Source organism: Perna viridis, chromosome 8 (genome assembly GCF_037379345.1).
Source record: "Perna viridis isolate PV_CMFRI_1.1 ecotype Kerala chromosome 8, ASM3737934v1, whole genome shotgun sequence".
NCBI classification, from domain to species: Eukaryota; Metazoa; Mollusca; class Bivalvia; order Mytilida; family Mytilidae; genus Perna; species Perna viridis.
Window position 1 is genome coordinate 7,473,414 of NC_142452.1, and position 20,453 is coordinate 7,493,866.

At 32.6% G+C, this 20,453-nt stretch overlaps 1 protein-coding gene across 6 annotated transcripts in view; it reads right to left on the reverse strand.

The window, feature by feature from the left end:
* Window positions 1-20,453, reverse strand: part of LOC148609149 (uncharacterized) — a 79,011-nt gene that overhangs the window by 39,595 nt on the left and 18,963 nt on the right. For 5 of the 6 annotated variants that reach the window (XM_088542928.1, XM_088542927.1, XM_088542924.1 and 2 more), the window contains 4 exons: window positions 19,326-20,274; window positions 18,834-18,997; window positions 18,290-18,581; window positions 16,616-16,645 (listed from right to left, as the gene is read on the reverse strand). In XM_088542928.1, coding sequence (XP_088399054.1) covers window positions 16,616-16,645; window positions 18,290-18,581; window positions 18,834-18,997; window positions 19,326-20,274 — 1,435 coding nt within the window. The remainder of the gene's footprint in view (window positions 1-16,615; window positions 16,646-18,289; window positions 18,582-18,833; window positions 18,998-19,325; window positions 20,275-20,453) is intronic. The other variant, XM_088542929.1, reaches the window with a different exon arrangement.

Genomic DNA, 20,453 nt, shown 5'->3' on the forward strand with positions numbered 1-20,453 from the left:
CCAAACATCAAATGAATATCTGCATAGAGTGAAAAAATGACTTATTAACAACAATACAAAACAGTACATGTTTCAGTACTTTATGACATACACATGAGGCAAATTCTTCCAACAATGGTCTGTCAACTTTATACCACTTAGCATGAGATAAGCTCTTCCAAAAATGGTCTCTCTCCTTCACATACATGTACTTAACATTTGATAAATTCTCCAGACAAGGCCCCTTTTCATATACCATTTTGCAAGACAAACTGCTGTCTACTTGAACACCACCTTACATGCACAGACTCACTTTAAGTCAATATAGCTATTTTCACTAAAAATATGAAATAATAAGATAACGATTGATATGAAAATGTATGTATATTTACCATGTAAATACATAGTAATCCACTTACAAACTTATACCTCTAAACTTTTTACATTTTTAAATCTTTAAAATCAACACAATGTTAGTTTTCTATTAACACGTTTATTTATCTGATGTTATTTTGTAGTTAATTCTTCAGCTTTGTAGAGAATGTGGTTTAATTGAAAAGCACATTAGTTCTTCAGCTTTGTAGAGAGTGTGGTTTAATTGAAAAGCACATTAGTTCTTTAGCTTGGTAGAGAGTGTGGTTTAATTGAAGTTCTTCAGCTTTGTAGGAAGTGTGGTTTAATCGAAGTCCTTTAGCTTGGTAGAGAGTGTGATTTAATTGAAGTTCTTCAGCTTTGTAGGGAGTGTGGTTTAATCGAAGTCCTTTAGCTTGGTAGAGAGTGTGGTTTAATTGAAGTTCTTCAGCTTAGTAGAGAGTGTGGTTTAATTGAAGTTCTTCAGCTTTGTAGGAGAGTGGTTTAATTGAAAAGCACATTATTGAGTAGCACTAGCAATTTTAGGGTTAAAACTAATATGTTGTACACGTAGATTAAACTTACGGGAAAGTAAGGTTATAACTCAAAAATAATGTGTCGCATATAGTTGACCTAGTTCATAGGAAGAAACGAAAAGAGTCTTCTTCACGGTACTCGCTGAAACTGCACAGATTTCAATTTAATCCTATGAAGTTTTTTCAAGTTTCTGCACTGACAAAAAATTACATAACACTAAACAACAGATGTTTGGTGAACAGGAAGTTTTTTTTCCCGTGATGTTGATGGCATTACCACATAAAGTACAACACTTCACACTTAAGATGCACACAAATATCAAATTATTCCAATGGAAGATACAAAATTTTAGTTGACAAACTAATTTTGGTACAGAATATGCTTTACCAAAACTTAAAAGCCAAATGTCTGAAGCTTGAGGCATCAATATACCTAAAAATGCCTAATGCTAAACACCTAAAGATGGAGGCATAATAAAACTTGTGAAATCTTTTAAGGTTTGGACATGATTATGGCTGCAGCCGTAATGAAAAAAAGTTTAAGAAATAGCTGATCCAAGTAGTCTTATCAGTTTTGGGTGACATGAAGACAAAATTAAGAAGAGATTTTATTCACCTTTATGACTATGCTCTATAGTTCAGACTACAGTGTAATTCAATTATGAATAAATAAGAGGTCTGTCTCAATGCACAAATTTTTCTTTCATGCTAATTTTGTTTAACATATTAAGCCTACGTAAATCATTTTTCTTTACCATGTTATTTTACTATCATCAGTTCCAATCTATCATAAACACCCTTTATTATTTACAAATTGGAATTTCAATTTAGTAGTTATACAAGTTGATGATTACCAAAATAAAATTCAATTCCAGAATCCATTAAGACATTTTTCCATTTATATTTTGAGCAGCATATAACAATATACAAAGATTACTAATCCCTGGTATGAATAGGAGAAAAATCCTACTACCATCTTTAATTTGCAGTCTTGCTATGTCCTGTATCATGCTAAAGAATCTATACAAGTTTAGTAAAAGTGATGTAGGCAAAGTTAACTCCCCTCATCTCATTTCACTGTGACAGCCTAAAACCTTCACTATTTGTACCATTATTAAAGTAATCCAAGACAAAAGCTTAAATTATTCACTGTTTGCAAAAGTAAGATAAACAGAATAAACAAACCTACCTGTATCAATGAATACTTAGTTGTTCTTACCCTTCCTTCATAGAGTGTACAACTAAAACAATAAAGATAACAGACCAAAACAAGTTAAACAGTTACTAAACAGAAGATATTTAGCCAGCTAAAACAAACCTGGTCAAAATAACACTCAGCTGTATCCTGACTATGACAGGAAGGAACAATTTAATGTTTTTTATTTTCCTTAATTGTTTCATTTTATATGATTTCTATGAAAATCTCTTGTATCATCAATAAATTGTTTTTTTTTTTTTTATTACAAGGCAAATAAAATCTGTGCTTACGAATTTCAGAAACTTTCTACTTTCCATGGGAAAGTTATTCAACCTGACAAATACAACATTCCTAAGGCCAGATCTAACTTGTCACTGGTAATTAATAAGGTAGTTCTACAATCCTATAAAAAAAAATTAACTAGAAAATTGTGAGCAATGCTCACTAACATGATACCCCCACTTCCCCATTTGATAACATGCACCTTTTTCACTACAGAAGTTTTATACCCCTGCTTGCAAAATGGGGGTATAATGATAAGGGTGCCTGTCTGTCCATCCTTCAGTCCTTCCTACCTTCCTTCCATTTCACTGGGGAGAGACATCCTTTTTCTGATTCTCCTCCAATACCATTGAATGGAATTGAATGAAACGTTTATCTTTATAACATGTTCCCATTGTGAACCTGTAATTTCTTGTTTTTTGTTTGTTGGGGTTTAACGTCCGAGATACCTGTAATTTCAGATTTTGAACAAAATCAATATGGAGATCAAAGAGTAATCAAGGGGACCAAGGTTATAGCGGTAATCAAAAGAATGTATTCCAGGGACAAAGACCAGACATGGAAAACAGACATACACAACAAAGAACATAAAGTAACTAAAATCATACATACAAAGTAACAAAAGTAAATGAGCAACTCGGACTCCACTAAAAACTGGGAGCATGGACCAGGTGCACCGGTAGGGTAAGCTTCCTCTGCTTTTCTAGAAACACCCGCCGAGTTGCTCATAAAAAGTCAAGTCTGGGGTAGACAAACGAGGAAAGGAAAACTATGACCCATTGAATAAATCAGTTTTCAAGGAGCTGATGGATATACCCTAACAATCCTTGAGTTCATGATGACGACCATAAAACTTCTAAAAGAAACCCTTTGTCATTGATAACAGTTATTATACACCTTACTTTAGATTTGTAACAATAAATTTAATTATTACAGTTAAAGTTAGAAGATTTTATGCAAAATAAATTTAATCCCCATTCAAACTTATAACAACAGCTAGAGTCCTTCAATTCATGACTTTGTAAAACTTCCAAAAAACCCTTTACACTAAGGAATATAACTAGCCAGCTTACTGGAAGTTATACAGCTTCCGTTACACTTTAATAGGTTATTTATATCTACTGTTTCATCTGAATCCTTTTAACTAGATTCTCTTCACTAACAATAGCAGATTTTAATTGTGCATGTTAAAAGATTTACTGCTCACAGGAAACCTTTGAAGTATATGTATTTGTTCATCACTCTAACTTCATAACATTAAAACATATCATAGTACTTAATCCTATTTACCTGTCTGAGGTAAGAAAATACAGGTATGGTACAATAATATAAACCCACCGTTAGTCCATGTGGTGAACCACATAGTATGAATCAAAACATGATGAATATACGTCCACAAACTGGACCTTTAACCACTAGCTTAAATCCTCAAATTGAATAGTAGACACAGGCTAATTTCAATTCATTGGCATTTCACTATGGGCAGTTATGGATTTACGGTAATTTCACTCTAGGACTTTCTTCCGCCAAAACTTCACGATAAGAATATGAATCTGCTATCAACAAGTTACACACACTCATTTAATCTCGACAATCTTCAGCACTAGTGATCAAATTTTGGTTACCATATTCAATTGTTCCAATTATTTATCCTTTTATTTATCTTAATTCTAAAAAGACTATAAAAAGTTTCAATATACTCAGACTTCCATCATTACCCTTTTACAACATGATCTGGATTTCATGCATACTATAAGAAAACGGTGTAACTAGGATTGGCTATTTTAAAATATTCAACATAAACATTTAGGTCATTTTATGCATGTTTCATGTTTAACAAAAATAAATTACAAAATTTTAGGAACAGTATCACTGTAATGCAAAGTGCAAATTCTAATTTGCATCAAACAGGCTGTTTGCATGTATTATGCAAATTATAGTTTTGAAAAATATAACACATTTCATGATATAACACAAGTCTCTACATTGGACCAATTCAAAAACCACAACTGTTCACAAAAATTCAATGCACAGTCCTTTAGCAATATAGTCAGAAGATTATAGGCTTCAATTTGTTCAAGGCATTCAACCATAAGACAAAGAATGGTTACACAAATACAAAAGATTCATTTCAATTAGTTCTATAGAGCTTCTACTGAAAAATAAAAACTTCCTACCATTAGGAACAGTCAAAACATTAAGATGAATTTTGCCAATTATTTAAATGTACCTAATCTGCACTTAAATTGTCGCTTTAACAAACTCAAGGCAATAAACAGACAATCAAGCAAGAATTACACTACCATTAAAATCCAACTACCTTTAAAGTCAACTAATAATGTAAATATTACTACTGACAAAGTGACAAAAAAATTTAATCCATCAAAATTAATAATCAGCTAGAATAATATTAAAATCAATCTATTATGGAGAGTGGCTTGAAGTGGGGTATTGTATTACTGTGTTATTGCCATCCACAGAGGAATACTAAAACCAATTATTTTCATTTACTTGCAGCTTTGTAGACTTATTTTTACTCACTTCATTAAATTAGTTCAATTGGCTCTTTCCAATGCATACTAATGAATGTTAAGGTAGAGTTTCCTGTCCATATCAAGTTAAGAACTAACACTCTAAACATGTATGAAATATAAGGAAGTTACTAGTACTACACAACGTTTTTTTTAATATCATGTTTCCAAAAACAATCTTTCCACAAAAATACATGTACAATCAACAAATACATGTAAGTCTCAGTGCCACAAACTTCCTTATACAGAATAATATAAAAAGTGTGCTGTATTTCAGAACAAGAATATCTCATCAATTGAACAAATCCTGCTTTGAATTAGTCTCCAAAAGACTGAGCAGGATTTCTAGTGAAGCAACAAGCATGTAAGTAGAGGTGTGACCCTACTTAGTGAAATTATTCTGACCCGTAACCAACCAGTCATCATGTTATCTCCTGTCTTATGCTTTTAGCATTTATGGTTTCCTCTACACACATGCTTACACATCTTCTCTGGACCCTTAGAGGCCTTTCGACATCCCTCCCCACCTCAGTCTTTCACTTGCCACTTACTCAGCCCTCTGCCATGTGTCCAATCCATTTACATTTCTTTCTTTCTCTACCACTCCTCTCCAAGAATTTCTGGGTTTTCCAGTCTTACTCTCAGGCTTCTTCCCCTGAGATGTCTGCCATGTCATTACTACCTTGATGATACTACAAATTCTCTACAAAGCATCTCAATCTCCACACTCTGATTGTAGTGGGTGGTGGAGGGGTCTTAGTGAAGTTATACAGGCATTTTCAATGGCCAATGAACATGTTGAATTTAAGAATCCTGCATAAGCAATTGGGATGGAATACATCAAGTTACTTTTCATCCTTCTTGGTTGCTCTCCATAGTTCTGCAATATGACATAAATGCAACCAAAAAATTTCCAATTTATATAATGAAGAAGAATGAGTCGAGTTGAGTTGCCAATGAGTCGAGCTGTCCCAGAATTGCCAATGAGTCGAGTTGTCCCAGAATTGCCAATGAGTCGAGTTGTCCCACTCCAATCAATTAAGAAATGACAATTCTCTTCATACATTAAATCACATTACTGACAAGTTTTCTTTCTACAGCACCCTGTTTACACTTGACATCTGTACATAACAATGAAGGAACATTGTCAATGAACTGACAAGAGACATACTAAAACTACCATTACTTTTTAGACTGGAGACAGATATTTTTTTTTCAAACAAATTGCCAGTCTCAATTTTTGCTTCAAGAATGTGCATTGAAAATACATTTCTTTAGATCTGAGTGTCTTTTTCAGGGTGACAGATACATGTACTTAGTGCTGAAGTGGGTATAATCTAAAGCAGTGAGTTAGAATATCATGTTGAAGTGGAGGAACTAAGGTTATCATTAGTAGTACAGGAACATCAGTGGTGGTTTGGGATTCCATAAAATGAACCCATGTAGTTCATTTTTTTTTTTTAAATTACTAGAAAGTGCATTATGTGATAAAAAGGCCCAACTTTCCAATCAACTCCATTTATATGTCTCATTTTCAGTCACCAAACAATCTTACTGACAGACAGAAGGACAAAACATGACAAAGATCACCTAAAAGACAACTTCTATAAATGACAAGGTTTACCGCATGAGACTACTTTCTAACTGCTTACATTGAATCTGTCAGTCATGTCATGATTCTCCTACACTTACTGACAGATAGACAGATCATGTTAGACATAGCTCCTCTTAATAGCTCTTATAGCAGCCTCAAAACTACACAAATCCAGCTAATTTGACACATAATAACTCAGGAATGTCAATATTTCACCACATAGAATTCTCTAGCAATTAACTGAAAGACAGGAGTACTGGTAGTGTCAATGACATAACTTAATGTAGTTGTAATTATAGTAGTGCCAATTGCAGAATTTTTGCTACATGTATCTATAAATTCTGTACTTATAGGACAAACTATGAAATAAAATAAATATCAAATTAATCATATAGAATACTTGTATGGAATTATAAAAAGCATGGTATAAACAGAATTACAGCAGTTTTGAAATAGAGAAAGAAAAAATATCAGTGAGCCTGATAGGAAGATTAGTAATGTTCTGTCAAGATGTTCAAAACTTGCTTTATTCTGTTTATCAGGAACATCATGGTCGATCTGACAAAGTGTTGTCATCAAATTGCAGATATTTTTTTTATATCACAACAGTTGCCCGAGATATCAGGCAGTAAGAACAATTGAAAAAGATAAAAGTTGCATCAAAGCAATAGTATGATGTAAAGTTATATTTCATAGAAGATACAGCTAAATACCACCAAACTAAAGGGAAAAACTTTCAAGTATCATTTACTGAAATGTAGTTTGCTGAGGATGTCCCCACTTTGATCGTAAAGACTGATGGTACACAGTAATTAACTCCAGAACTTAACATTTAAAAGGAATGTTTTATAAGCTAAAAGGGTTAAACATGCTTTTATCTCGCAGATCAACAAAGGAAATGATCATTTTATTGATAATATATAGCATTACAGAAAAAGTTACTGTTACCAAAATAAATCATCATAATAAGAAACTTTAGATTTGCATGGTACCTTCTCAGAATTATAGTTTGGTGTAAAGTTTCAAATGTTCATATTCTACATACATCTGCAACAAGGTCCATCATAATGATAACCAAAAAATCCAAACTGCTACACAAGACCAATTGAAATTAATAAGTTCATATCCTGTTGACAAAAAAAAAATACAAAAGGTGATATTTTTATCATATCACAAGAGGAGAATAATGAAAAACAGGGTCAGATTAGATGTGCACAATGATTGTTTGGTGTTTAACATCTGCTGCTTAATATGGCTTATTTTGGAACAATCTAATTAGAATTAGACCTATCAATTGTTGCATGCAGTTACTGAATAGAATAAATGTTAGGTCTAATTTTAATTTAAATTAATTTTGGAACAACTGAACAAGAATTGTGGTGAAAGTTCCATAAGACCATATCTTAGTGAACATTGAATGAGAGACCATATCTTAGTGAACGTTGGATGAGAATCTTACCATCAAGACCATATCTTAGTGAACGTTGGATGAGAATCTTACCATCAAGACCATATCTTAGTGAACGTTGGATGAGAATCCATCAAGACCATATCTTAGTGAACGTTGGATGAGAGACCATATCTTAGTGAATGATGGATGAGAATATTCCCATCAAGACCATGTTTTAGTGAATGATGGATGAGGATATTTCCATCAAGACCATATCTTAGTGAACGTTGGATGAGAATCTTTCCATCAAGACCATATCTTAGTGAACGTTGGATGAGAGACCATATCTTAGTGAATGATGGATGAGAATATTCCCATCAAGACCATGTTTTAGTGAATGATGGATGAGGATATTCCCATCAAGACCATGTTTTAGTGAACGTTGGATGAGAATCTTTCCATCAAGACCATATCTTAGTGAACGTTGGATGAGAGACCATATCTTAGTGAATGATGGATGAGAATACTCCCATCAAGACCATGTTTTAGTGAATGATGGATGAGGATATTTCCATCAAGACCATATCTTAGTGAACGTTGGATGAGAGACCATATCTTAGTGAATGATGGATGAGAATATTCCCATCAAGACCATGTTTTAGTGAACGTTGGATGCGAATCTTTCCATCAAGACCATATCTTAGTGAACGTTGGATGAGAGACCATATCTTAGTGAATGATGGATGAGAATATTCCCATCAAGACCATGTTTTAGTGAATGATGGATGAGGATATTTCCATCAAGACCATACCTTAGTGAACGTTGGATGAGAATCTTTCCATCAAGACCATATCTTAGTGAACGTTGGATGAGAGACCATATCTTAGTGAACGTTAGATGAGAATGTTTCCATCAAGGCCATGTCATAGTGAACAATGGATGAGAATATTTCCATCAAGACCTTGTCATAGTGAACGATGGATGAGAATATTTCCATCAAGACCACATCTCAGTGAACGTTGGATGAAAGTCTACTGGGCATCAACCCAAGGCATATATGCATCATGGATGAACAGTTGAACTTTTGGACAGACAAAAAAAACATTATCATATACCCGCACATTACATTGGAAGGGAATCTGAATTCCAGTCCTCATACCTCAATTTACATATACTGTTCTAAATTAAAGCAATAAGAGTTCCAAGTTCACAAGATATTCTGTGTACTGCACATACATGTATATGCTTTAAAAGAAGTGGTTTTATCTTAGGATGAAATGCATTACACTAGGCTATGAATATTTCGGACACAAAGATTAAATGTTAATCCACTTCTTACAGAAATTGTACTCAGGTATAGTGCACAAAAATACTTGTTAAGTGAATTAAAAATGATTTAGCTCCTTCTTTTAACACACACACAGTGGGTTGAAGATAGCCATGCACCTTTATGCTTCAAAGAAAGTGCTCTAAATGGCATTAACAGGTGCTCAATCATTGATTAAATGGCAATCAAAATTAAATGAAGGGTATCCTATAACTTATTACACTTACCAAAACAGATGTATTACAATCCCAAGACAGAATTTTACACAAAATGTACAAATTACACTCAGGTGTTTGTAAGAAGTTTTAAGTCAACTTTTTAAATTGGAAGCGATTTAAATAGTACTAAAATAGTATTTCCAAGTAAGAAACAAATTAAATTCAATTCATCAATGTTCCTGACATAATCCAATAAAATTTCCCCTCCAATTCACATTTGATGACAGAAGCTAAAAATCTATGAAAATTATGAAACAATTTTCCTCTATTACAAACAGATTGGGAGATCAATATTTATATCTTAATACATCCAGGTGATTTCCATAAATACACAGGTGAGATAAATCTGAATGTACAACCCAGTTGTAAAGTTTCAACTAACTCCCTGCTCTCTTGTGGTAACATTCAATATCAGCTATTACAACCTTCTTTAAAACAGAAATTACATCACATTTATGAATGGATTTCATAGGCTATTAGTAGTAGAAATACTGTTACACATTTATTTCATGTCTTGGTGATGCCAGGCATTAAGATTCAAGTGGTGCGATAAATCCATACATGCTTTCACCACCATATTTTCTCCATCACATTTTTTTTCTAGGCTACCATTTTTGCACTGGCCAAGTCCAACTATCAAAGAATAAAATTAACTAGATTCAATGCACTCTATTTCTCAAATATTCCCTTTCAAATAAAGCTGGATGCCGAAGATGAGATATTGACTTTTCCTTCTGTAATAAGCTTAATCACCGAGTCTTTTGATCTCCGCAGGTGTTATAAAAATTTCACAGGTAACAGACAAGTAATACTACCAGTCTTCCTAGAGGTCACACTGTCACCTCTCATGTCAAAGATAAAAGACTGAAAAAAATCTTCACAACCAACAAGTTATCTGCAGATTTATCTATCACCCTTTTACTGTATCACCAACTATCATCCTTCAGCCATATAGTATCACTTATAATCAAATCCATAAAGTTTTCCTCTTTATAATTTTATCACTCTTTTTATCTCTGAATTTTTTGCCCTCAAATTTAACTGCAGGTACTTAATTATTATATATAATATTCCTAACGTCGAAAGTGTGTTCTGCAGTACTTAGTAAACACTTGATAATGATTCACAAATGCCATTTAATTATCTTCCTAGTTCTATGTCTTGAGGTAAAACTGCATTACTACAGGATGGGTGAACACTGTAAAACCACAAAGGTTTGCTAAAATATCTGAATAGAAAACTCATAGACTAACTTTGAAACTTCCATTGAGTAACACATGAAAAACACAAGTTCTTTGGAAATAAAATACTATCAATATCAAAAGGTCACATGCCAAAGGTCAAAACTAAGGTTATTGAGATTAGCTTTGCTAAGAGTTACTGATGAAAGCTTCACAACTTTAATGAAGTAAATCAATGTAAAAATCGGACTAATTAAGATTATTTTATCAGTAATTTGATAACAAGTGTGACTTTAAAGTCCATTATCTAATTTCTTATCAATTTAATACTAGCTCTGAAATCTCACACAATTAAAAGGGACATGCATTATCACTGTGGGGAGAACCTGTTTTACCATGGTTTTTACTTTCCCATAGGCAAATTTTGTTTTCATTCATAATACAAAGATCAAACATCTGATTTACACCAGATTGTTCAGCTTTAAAAAAAAAATAGGAAATTCTCAGGCTTTTAATTCAAATTTTGAAGAAATTAATAATTCTCTTGATCAATTAATAGTCAATAAAACTATGTTCAATTTCACTGTTGATTCAAACTAGCACAATTTGGCATTTTTTAACACAAACTGAAATTCGTTTTAAAACATAACGAAGTAGAATATGGTCTACTTAAGAAGAATATTAGAACTAAAGGCTGCCTTTCTATAAAATAGGTACCAATTCAAACATTATATATAAATAGATTAAAAGTGAAAACAAAATATTTTGCTTAAACTGTCAAAACTAAAGAAAAACATGACTTACGATTCTATCTTACACTGTAACTTGTCAGATCAATGGTCCATTATAACACTACAACCTTGGCCTTGTGTAGGTAATTTGTCTTTTTAAACACCCCCATTCACAAACCAAAAAGTTAACATAAGAAATAATCATTTTTAAATAGAAAGACCACAAGTCCTTATTAGCTCCAGGGGATGTATATTTCTGGGTCAAAGGTCAAACCATTTCTTGTTCGACATGATCAGACATACTGAACTAGGAAGATGTAGATCTAAGATGATGTCTTGAGTGAGTTTCTACATAAAATTAAGTATTTTTAATAAATAAATGCCTGTTAACATTTTAAATTTGTAACTTGACAATCTTTAACTATTTTTAAAAGTAGTCTTAATAATTTTTTTCATTGAAGGCCCAATCACAGTTCAGGTTGTTGTTTTTTCACTGCTCGATGCATGTAGGACAATTTTTGTCTCTAGGACAAATTTCCCAATTTCCTATTTCTTTTCTATAAAAAAAAACTACAAATTTTGATAGGTCAAGGGTATAAAAAGAAATGACTGATTCCATCATACCATCAACTCATTGAGTGGGTTATAAAATTCAAGCTAAAATGACCCTTCTTTGATCAAAATGATCAAATCAGACTAACTTGTTACGTATCTATACACACCTAAACAATAACCTGAATATCCAGAACTAGAGGATTCAAAACTTACAATATACTTACATCTGATAGAATAATCAAGAGAACCAAGGTTATAGTGGAAATCAATAGAATGTAATCCAGGGACAAAGACCAGACATGGAAAACAGACATACACAACAAAGAACACAAAGTAACTGAAGTCATACATAACTGAAGTCATACATAAAATGTAACAAAAGCAAATGAGCAACTTGGACTCCACCAAAAACTGGGAGCATGGACCAGGTACAACGGTAGGGTAAGCGTCCTCTGCTTTTCTAGAAACATCCGCCGAGTTGCTCATAAAAAGTCAAGTTCGGGGTAGACAAAAGAGGAACGGAAAACAATGGCACATTGAATAAATCAGTTTTCATGGCCCAGATGGGTCACCATAACAATCCTTGAGTTCATGATGACAACCATTAAACTTCTGTAGTATCATTCACTTCCATGGTAACTCCAATCAAAGTATGGAATTGTTTTACAATGAAAGTAGTTTTAAAAAGAAAAGTTAAAAGATTTTTGAAGTTCTGAGGCACCAGGTGATAACACCTGATACTGATATAGAACTTGTATTGTTTGCTCTGAAAGTTTTTCAGTTGGCACAATGGTTGTCTGACACTAACTTATCCATGAAATACCTTGGGTTTTTTTCATTACACCAAACATGTACTTTTTAAAGCTAATTATGAATAATATAGCATTCATTTGTAAAGGTGAAATAAAAATGGTGAAATGTTAAAACCTGAAATAATTATTCATATACAATAACATCACATATAATAGTTGTTTTTTTTATTTCAACCAAATTTTTGTAACTAACATTAGAATTCATTTTTGAAATAAGAATTTCATACAAGCTTTACATGAAGAAATTTCATTTCACTACAGGTATTATTTCCTTCAATTAAATATCCATTTCAACAAAACTTCAATCATTTCTTCAGAATAAGTAGTTAAACTTCAATATCTTCACACAGAAAATCAATTTATAATCACATCAATACCTACTGCAATCATTCTGATAAAATCAGCACCCATATGAAAATATACTGCACTTTCAATCACAATCTTGATTCTGTTTTTGATAAAGCATTTGTGATTCCAATCAAACTATTGAAATAGACAGGATGCATGCCATGGTGAGAGTGTATGACAAATGCTATTATTATGCACTGACTGACTTTGACAATTAAAAACAAACCTCTCACCATCAATAGTTGAATACCTCTAAGGAAGTAGTAAGAATATCAAAGCTTCAAATAAGAGAAAATCCATGGACACGACAAAACCAGGAAGACTAAATCAGACAAAGATAAAGTCACATAACACAAAGGAATTAAAACACAGAGAAACAAGCAGTACAAAAACACCAAAAGGATTGGAAATGGAGAGTATCAGGTCATTGTGACAACCATAGTATTTCTACAGGTATGACTCCAATCTAAGGACAATTAATCATGTCCTGGAACATTATATTTCAGCTACTGAACCTTATGTTGTATTGGTAGCAGTATTTAGTCATGTGTTTGAGTTGTAAAAACTAGAAAAACTGTGAGCAATGCTCCCTAAATTGATACCTCCTACTCCCTCATTATATAACATTCACTTTTTAAACTTCATTTTGTTTTGGATCAAAATCTAAAATAGGAGGTGTACAATGTGATAACGATTCTGTGAAAATTTTATTTCATTCAGTGGTAAAGGAGGAGTAATGGATAAGAGATAGGCTCCCTTGTTCCATATTATCAAATGACAAAGTCCATGTTTTGATGTGTGAAACCCCCAAATTGATTCAGATCAAAATCTAAAATAGAAGGTGCACAATTGGCACATGTAATAAAGATTCTGTAAAGGTTTCATTCAATTCCATTCAGTGGTGTAGGAGAAGTAACTGATAAGAGATGGAGGCCCCTTGTTTCTCATATTAACAAATGACCAAATCCATGTTTTGCTATGTGAAACCCCAAAAGTGATTTGGATCAAGATCTGAAATATAAGGTGCACAATAAGAATATGTGATAAAGATTCTGTGAAAGTTTCATTCAATTCCATTCAGTGGTGTGGGAGGAGTAACGTATAAGTGATAGGTCCCCTTTGTGTAATGGATAGACAGACAGACAACCCTATCATTATATACATTGTAAGTGGGGATAATAAAACTTCACAAGCTGGAGCAGCTGAAATGTTACTTTATAGGAAAGAAAAGTTGACAATGTTTTGCACCTGTCATAGAACTCAATTAAAACCCTGCCTCTTTATGAATCAATCTGTTCATATTTCAAGCTTTTTCGGACAGTTGTGATGAAAATAGGCACCTAACTTATGATTATTATTTGGCACAGCATAATTACAAAACATTATACCATAATAATCAGACCTCTTTGTAGTAGCCAAGTTCATATTCATATATTATAGACAGATACTGCAATTAACTCTTTATTTAAAAGACAATGGATGCAGACGGCTTCCTACAAAAACATCTTCTAATAAATTACATATTTACAGAAAAAATCATTTATCAATTTTAATTTGACACTAACTTTATTTAGATCCAATATATGAAATTATTACAATTCATCTTTTTCATTGCAGTTTACATTATCAGTACACATTTGGCCAAATCAATTAATAATGTTATCAGACATGCCAATAAATAATAATATCAAACCCAACCAATAAATGCTGATACCAGACATAAGACAGGTGTATCCTTTGGCATTTACAAGCAATTCAGACTAATAATTTCCATTTCACTTGAATTCAAATGTACTATCATTATTCGAACATCCATTTCAAGACCAAACTCATATCCAAAGAATTTTCTCAATCTTCTCCTAAAAATAAAAAGCCTGATAAATAATGGGAAAGGAAATCACAGGAAAAGCATGATTACATCACAATTTTTTGGTCAGAATCGTCAAGTGTTACGTTAATGTAACTCCATCAGCTTGGTAATGAACAGAACTTCTTGTTTTCAGTGCTTAAAGACCGATAACTCTAAAAACAACTAGAAACTAAAAAAAACTATGAGCAATGATCACTAACTTGATACGCACCCCAACTCCCCCACTTAATAATTAAAAGTTTCATTCAATTCAGTGATATAGGAGGTCTGTAACAGATAAGTGATGCCCCCCCCCCCACACCGTGTAACAGAAGGCATGAATATGCACGGAAGAATAGACACCCCCATCACTATATACCCTCCACTTAGCAAAACAGGGTACAATAGTAAGAGAAGCTCAAAAGGAGTTTCACCCACTTCAAAATGGAGTTAAATGTTAAATGTAATTCCCTGAAGTTTAATTATATTCCATTGTAGTCCCAAAAATAGCAATTATATTCTTTCATGCACATCTGCATGTCATGTCAAACATTCCTATAAAATTTCATCAAATCTGACGGAGGGTTAAGTAGTTTTATTATGTAAAACCTTCAAGGTGGATCATCTCCCTTTGTCACATTCCATTATCAAATCATAATTTAAGTTTGGTTTCTCATCAAATACCTCGGTTTCAAACACCTACCATTGCCCACTATTACCTGAAGTAGCCTGAAATCATGATTTTTGAGAACCTTCATTGTATCTTGAACACCTATACTTGTACTAAACAACAGTGTGTGGTGTGATTTCAGTCCAATCAATGGGAGATAAAAAACACAATCTTAGGGGTGGTCGAATGCACAGACCACAGAACCAAAGCAATATGTATTCCCTGAGACATTGAGTTATACACCTGTATTCCATGAGACATTGAGTTACATATCTGTATTCCTATTTTTGAATCTTTAATATTAATTCATCATTTGGAATATTAATATACAAAGACTTACCACATAAGTAACAGTTTTATCAAATAAAAACCTCTTAAACAATAACAAACCAAAACAATCATTATAAATACAACAACATTAAGAAAAAAACACAAAAATCTAAACATTTATATTATATACCATCAACCTTTTTAAAAAAAAATACCACTGTTAATCAAAAGTTAATAACACTGTCAACCAGAATGGGTATTAGACAGGGAACCATGCTTTACAACATCAAAATAACGTATTAAAATTGTCAACCAAAACAAAACCTGGCCAACAGAAAAATAACAATGATAAAAACTGGAATTATCATTAAATGGTCACGGACTATAACACTAAATACTCAAGAGGTCAATAAAATTGGAATATTATCAAGTTAAAATATTCATTTTAAACTTAGAGAAGATAAGTAAAAAACTTTTTTACTTTTAAAAGTCCTATCCCCCCCAAAAAAATTAACTATTATATATCTATCTTTATCAAATCTGATAATAACCTTATAACCTAATTTAATAAATATCTCCTGAAATAGATATGAATACATTTCAAAAAGATTTTATGGGTATAAAACTCCTTCATATCTTTTGTAAAATATCAATTTTACAAATGACTTCATGTGAACCTTTAATTGGATCAAATCTATGATTTTTTTTAATACCTTTTTTTCAAAAATTTGGAAGTGACCATTCCAATGAGAATTATTGACACAGAGACAAAACCAAATAGATATCACTTACAGCCAGAAGTTTCTCCATTACTCAAAGCAGCTTAAAGCAGGGATAAAACATCTGATTAAAAATAAGTAAAATTAAAGCAGTTATCTCCCTTTGTGTAGTTCAATGCTTACATTCCTTAAAATACACCAGGTAGTAGATCATTTGAGCAAAAGATGAAAAAGAAACTATATTTAAAGAAATATGTTTGTAAGGACCTAATATATTACCCCAAATGAAAATAACTAGTCAAAGATTACAAATTTAAGCAAAGATTCACAATTTTTTCCCATGTTTCATGTTTCGCAAACAAAATATAAATAAAATAATAACACCTGCCAAGCTGCTACGGTTTATAATGTACAAAAGAGAGCAATATAATGAAGAAATGTGCATTAGAAGTTATATCAGTGCTGTTGTATGAAAGCCACTCTTACACTACACAGAACAACTATTCTTGGAAATAGGAATGTAAACTTCAATATCAATTTAAAAACTTTAAGCTTTTGACAACACTATCTATAAAATATCATTACAATTTTTATAATGGTGTCTGGTTCATATGTCCCATGTCCAATTTTTCCCAACCAATTTGTCCCATATTTTTTCCAATTCATCCCAATTTTTGACAATTTGTCCCCTCTTACTTAACCTTGAATTTGAATCATTTTATTTTTTAAACATATGAAATAAAATGATTGATAAACTTGTATATGACACCTTGATAAGTTTCATAAAAGCATTAGCAATTAATTATTACAAGTGATCTTTACAAATACGTATAGAAAAGAAATACATTGGAGAGCTAGATGGTCTTTCATTAACTGAAGGCAGATAACTCACTTGTTTAACAAATGTATATTAATTTAAAAAAAAAATACTTACAGTACTTCTTTTATGCTTGGTTTTGTTTTATTTTTTGTTTTTATTACTAGCATGATGATCTTTTTATCAACTACTTTCTTTTCAGGATTGAATGTTGAATTACTCAGAATGAGAGGTCTATTATATGGATGCTATGAGTGTTTATATTGAACATGTGTTGAGTTGGTGTTACATTGATGTTGAATGCAATTTTCGTTTTACTCAGTACACAGTAGCACAGGTTTTTTTTTAAATGAGTGATTACAAGTGAGGGAGAAAGACAAGTAATATTACATGAGCATGCAAGTTACACTCACATAATTAAATGGGGTAGAAGTTGTTGCTTGTTTTAAAAAATGCAGTGTACAAAATGTGAACTTTCCTTTGTAAGAATAAAAAATCAAAATTTCTCATCTAGTTTATCTACTTTTGTACAAAACAAAAATCCAAAATATTTCCCATTTTTAAATTATAAATTGAAAAAGAACAAAAGCAAAACAAAAAAAAACAAAAATGTAGTCAAGACTTCAGGTCTGGTAAAGTAATACCCTTTAAAAATTAATCCAAAACAAAAGGTAAAATATAACCAAGAATAACACATGACAAACATCATATCCTGAAACAAAAACCATTTCTAAAAATATTGGACAAATTGACCTAGGACAAAATGGAATTCGGACAAATTGACCAAAATTGGGACCAATTGACCTGTATACTTTATAACCCATTGTACATATTTGTTCATGTTTTTTTTCATTATTTCTTTGTCCTGGTGTCACAACCCATAAAAACAAATTTGTACCAGAAAAGCAGCATAACATATCAAAAACCTACCTGCAAAAGGTTCTAGATCATCTCCAAGGAGGACTTCCTGACTACCACTAGTGCTAGCACGAGACTTTCTTCTGTAAATCACTTCCGTCTCTTCTTTTTGGTCCTTGTTCTCCATAGTATTTTCCTTTTCTACTGCTACCTTAGTTCCTCCGGCTTCAGGAGCACCAACCATTGGTGTTTTACTACAACATTGATTAGAATCATCTGATGATGGCTCAGATTCCTCAATAATTTTATCATCAGTTGCCAAATCCTCAGTGAATGTCTCTACTTCTCGAGAACTACGTTTGCACTGCAAGTAAACATTTTTTAGTTCAAGAACAAGTGAATTGTGCACCAATAATAAAGACATGTACAACAAATGATTAAGATAAATCTGTGAGCCCACTAGCCCCTGCATCCTGATGTCAATGTGATAAACCCAACATTAGAATTCAAAAACAATGCATCTTTCTTCATTAAGGAGAATAATGGGTTACAAAAAGTTCACAGCCATAAATTAAAGTTGAAGGATGGAATAAATAATAATTTATGATTGACTTACTGAGGAAACTAAGGCAATTTTCTGTTCTATTCCTTTCATTGCTGTTTGGGGTGATGGTGGTGGGAAGTCAGGTGTCGGTGGCTGGGGATAACCTGTAGGGGTGGTAGGAAACTCTTGGTCATTTAATCTCTTCTTGGCAAATTCTAGAGAATCTGGCTTTGATGCTGTAAAATATTCATTGGTGAAAATCTTAATAGAGTTTACTACTTCATATTCTTTGTGTCAAATTTTCAACAGCATATTATTGCAACAGAAACAAAGTTTATTACAACATCAAATCCATCAAAAAGAAATTAAAGGAAGGATGAATTATATGTATGAAAGATGTAAAACTACAGTTTTAGTTTATTAAACATCGAATAAAAAAGTGAAACATCTCGCTATAACTTCAACTATATATACAAACAATCAAAATACAGGGAGCTATGTGTGATAATATAATACTGGTAAAAAAAAAAAACAGTAAATGAAAAACTTTTGAGCAAGTCCTACTTCTGATATCTCCATCAGACTGTTTTCTCTCTGAGGTACCATTGGATAATCTCTTCTCATCAACAACCAGATCTTTAGATAGATCTCCTCTATCAGATTTAGGGGGCAGCTCTGGTACCTGGGGGTCAGAACGCCGACTTGATTTTACACGAGCTGGTGCCTTTGGAGTCTCACAATCAACTTGATCACTACTTTCAGATTCTGTGCGAGATTTTCTACTCCCAGTGGAGCTTTTTCTACTTATTTGACCACTATCACTAGACTTAGAATCTCTTTGACTACAATGGACTGGAATGTCATTTTCATTGTCCTTTTCACAAGGAATGCCTTTGTTTTGAGATTTTTCAGGAATGTTACTTTCACTTTGTAAAGAAGCTGGAATGCTACTGACACTTTTATCACATGATTTTGGAATGTTACAATTTGTAGAGCTATTAGGAATGCTTCTTCTTTTATCACAGTTAAGGGAACCACAATCTGTTGCAGACAAGTTTTCAGTTACTTTTGAATTCTGCATTACAGAGGCTACATTTGTATATGTATTATCAGCTTCCTCTGTACTGGTTCTAGAATGGGAGAAACCAGATGAAGTCCTACTTGAGATACTACTTTCAGATTTGGCAAGGTTTTGGTTTGAAGACTTTGAATCTCTGTAATCAGAAAATGGCACAGATGGACTAGCAGAATGTCTTTCAGCAGGCTCTCCAATGTTTGAATACATAGGGTCAGAAACTGGGTCACAAGACCCTGCATCAGAACTAGAGTCAAACTTTAAACCTGGGAATAAGTTTCCATATAAATCCTCTTCATCATTTTTCTTTGGCATATTAGACATGGTTTCATAATCCTCTTTATCTAAATCAACACTAGCTGTCTGACGAACCTGTAAAGGACTATGCTTCCTCATTGGAGCTGGGCTTTTCTTTCTTGGTGGCTTGGCTGGAGTTTTCTGAAAAAACATCAAATGTTAAAATAGTTCACATATTACATTTAAAAAAAATTACAATGACACAGTTGGTACATTAAAAAAATCACTGTCATGACAACATCACACTTTAATACTAAAACCATATTAAGTTGTGTATGATCCACCCCTTTTCCTAGATAATGAGTTAAGCAAGATAGGTA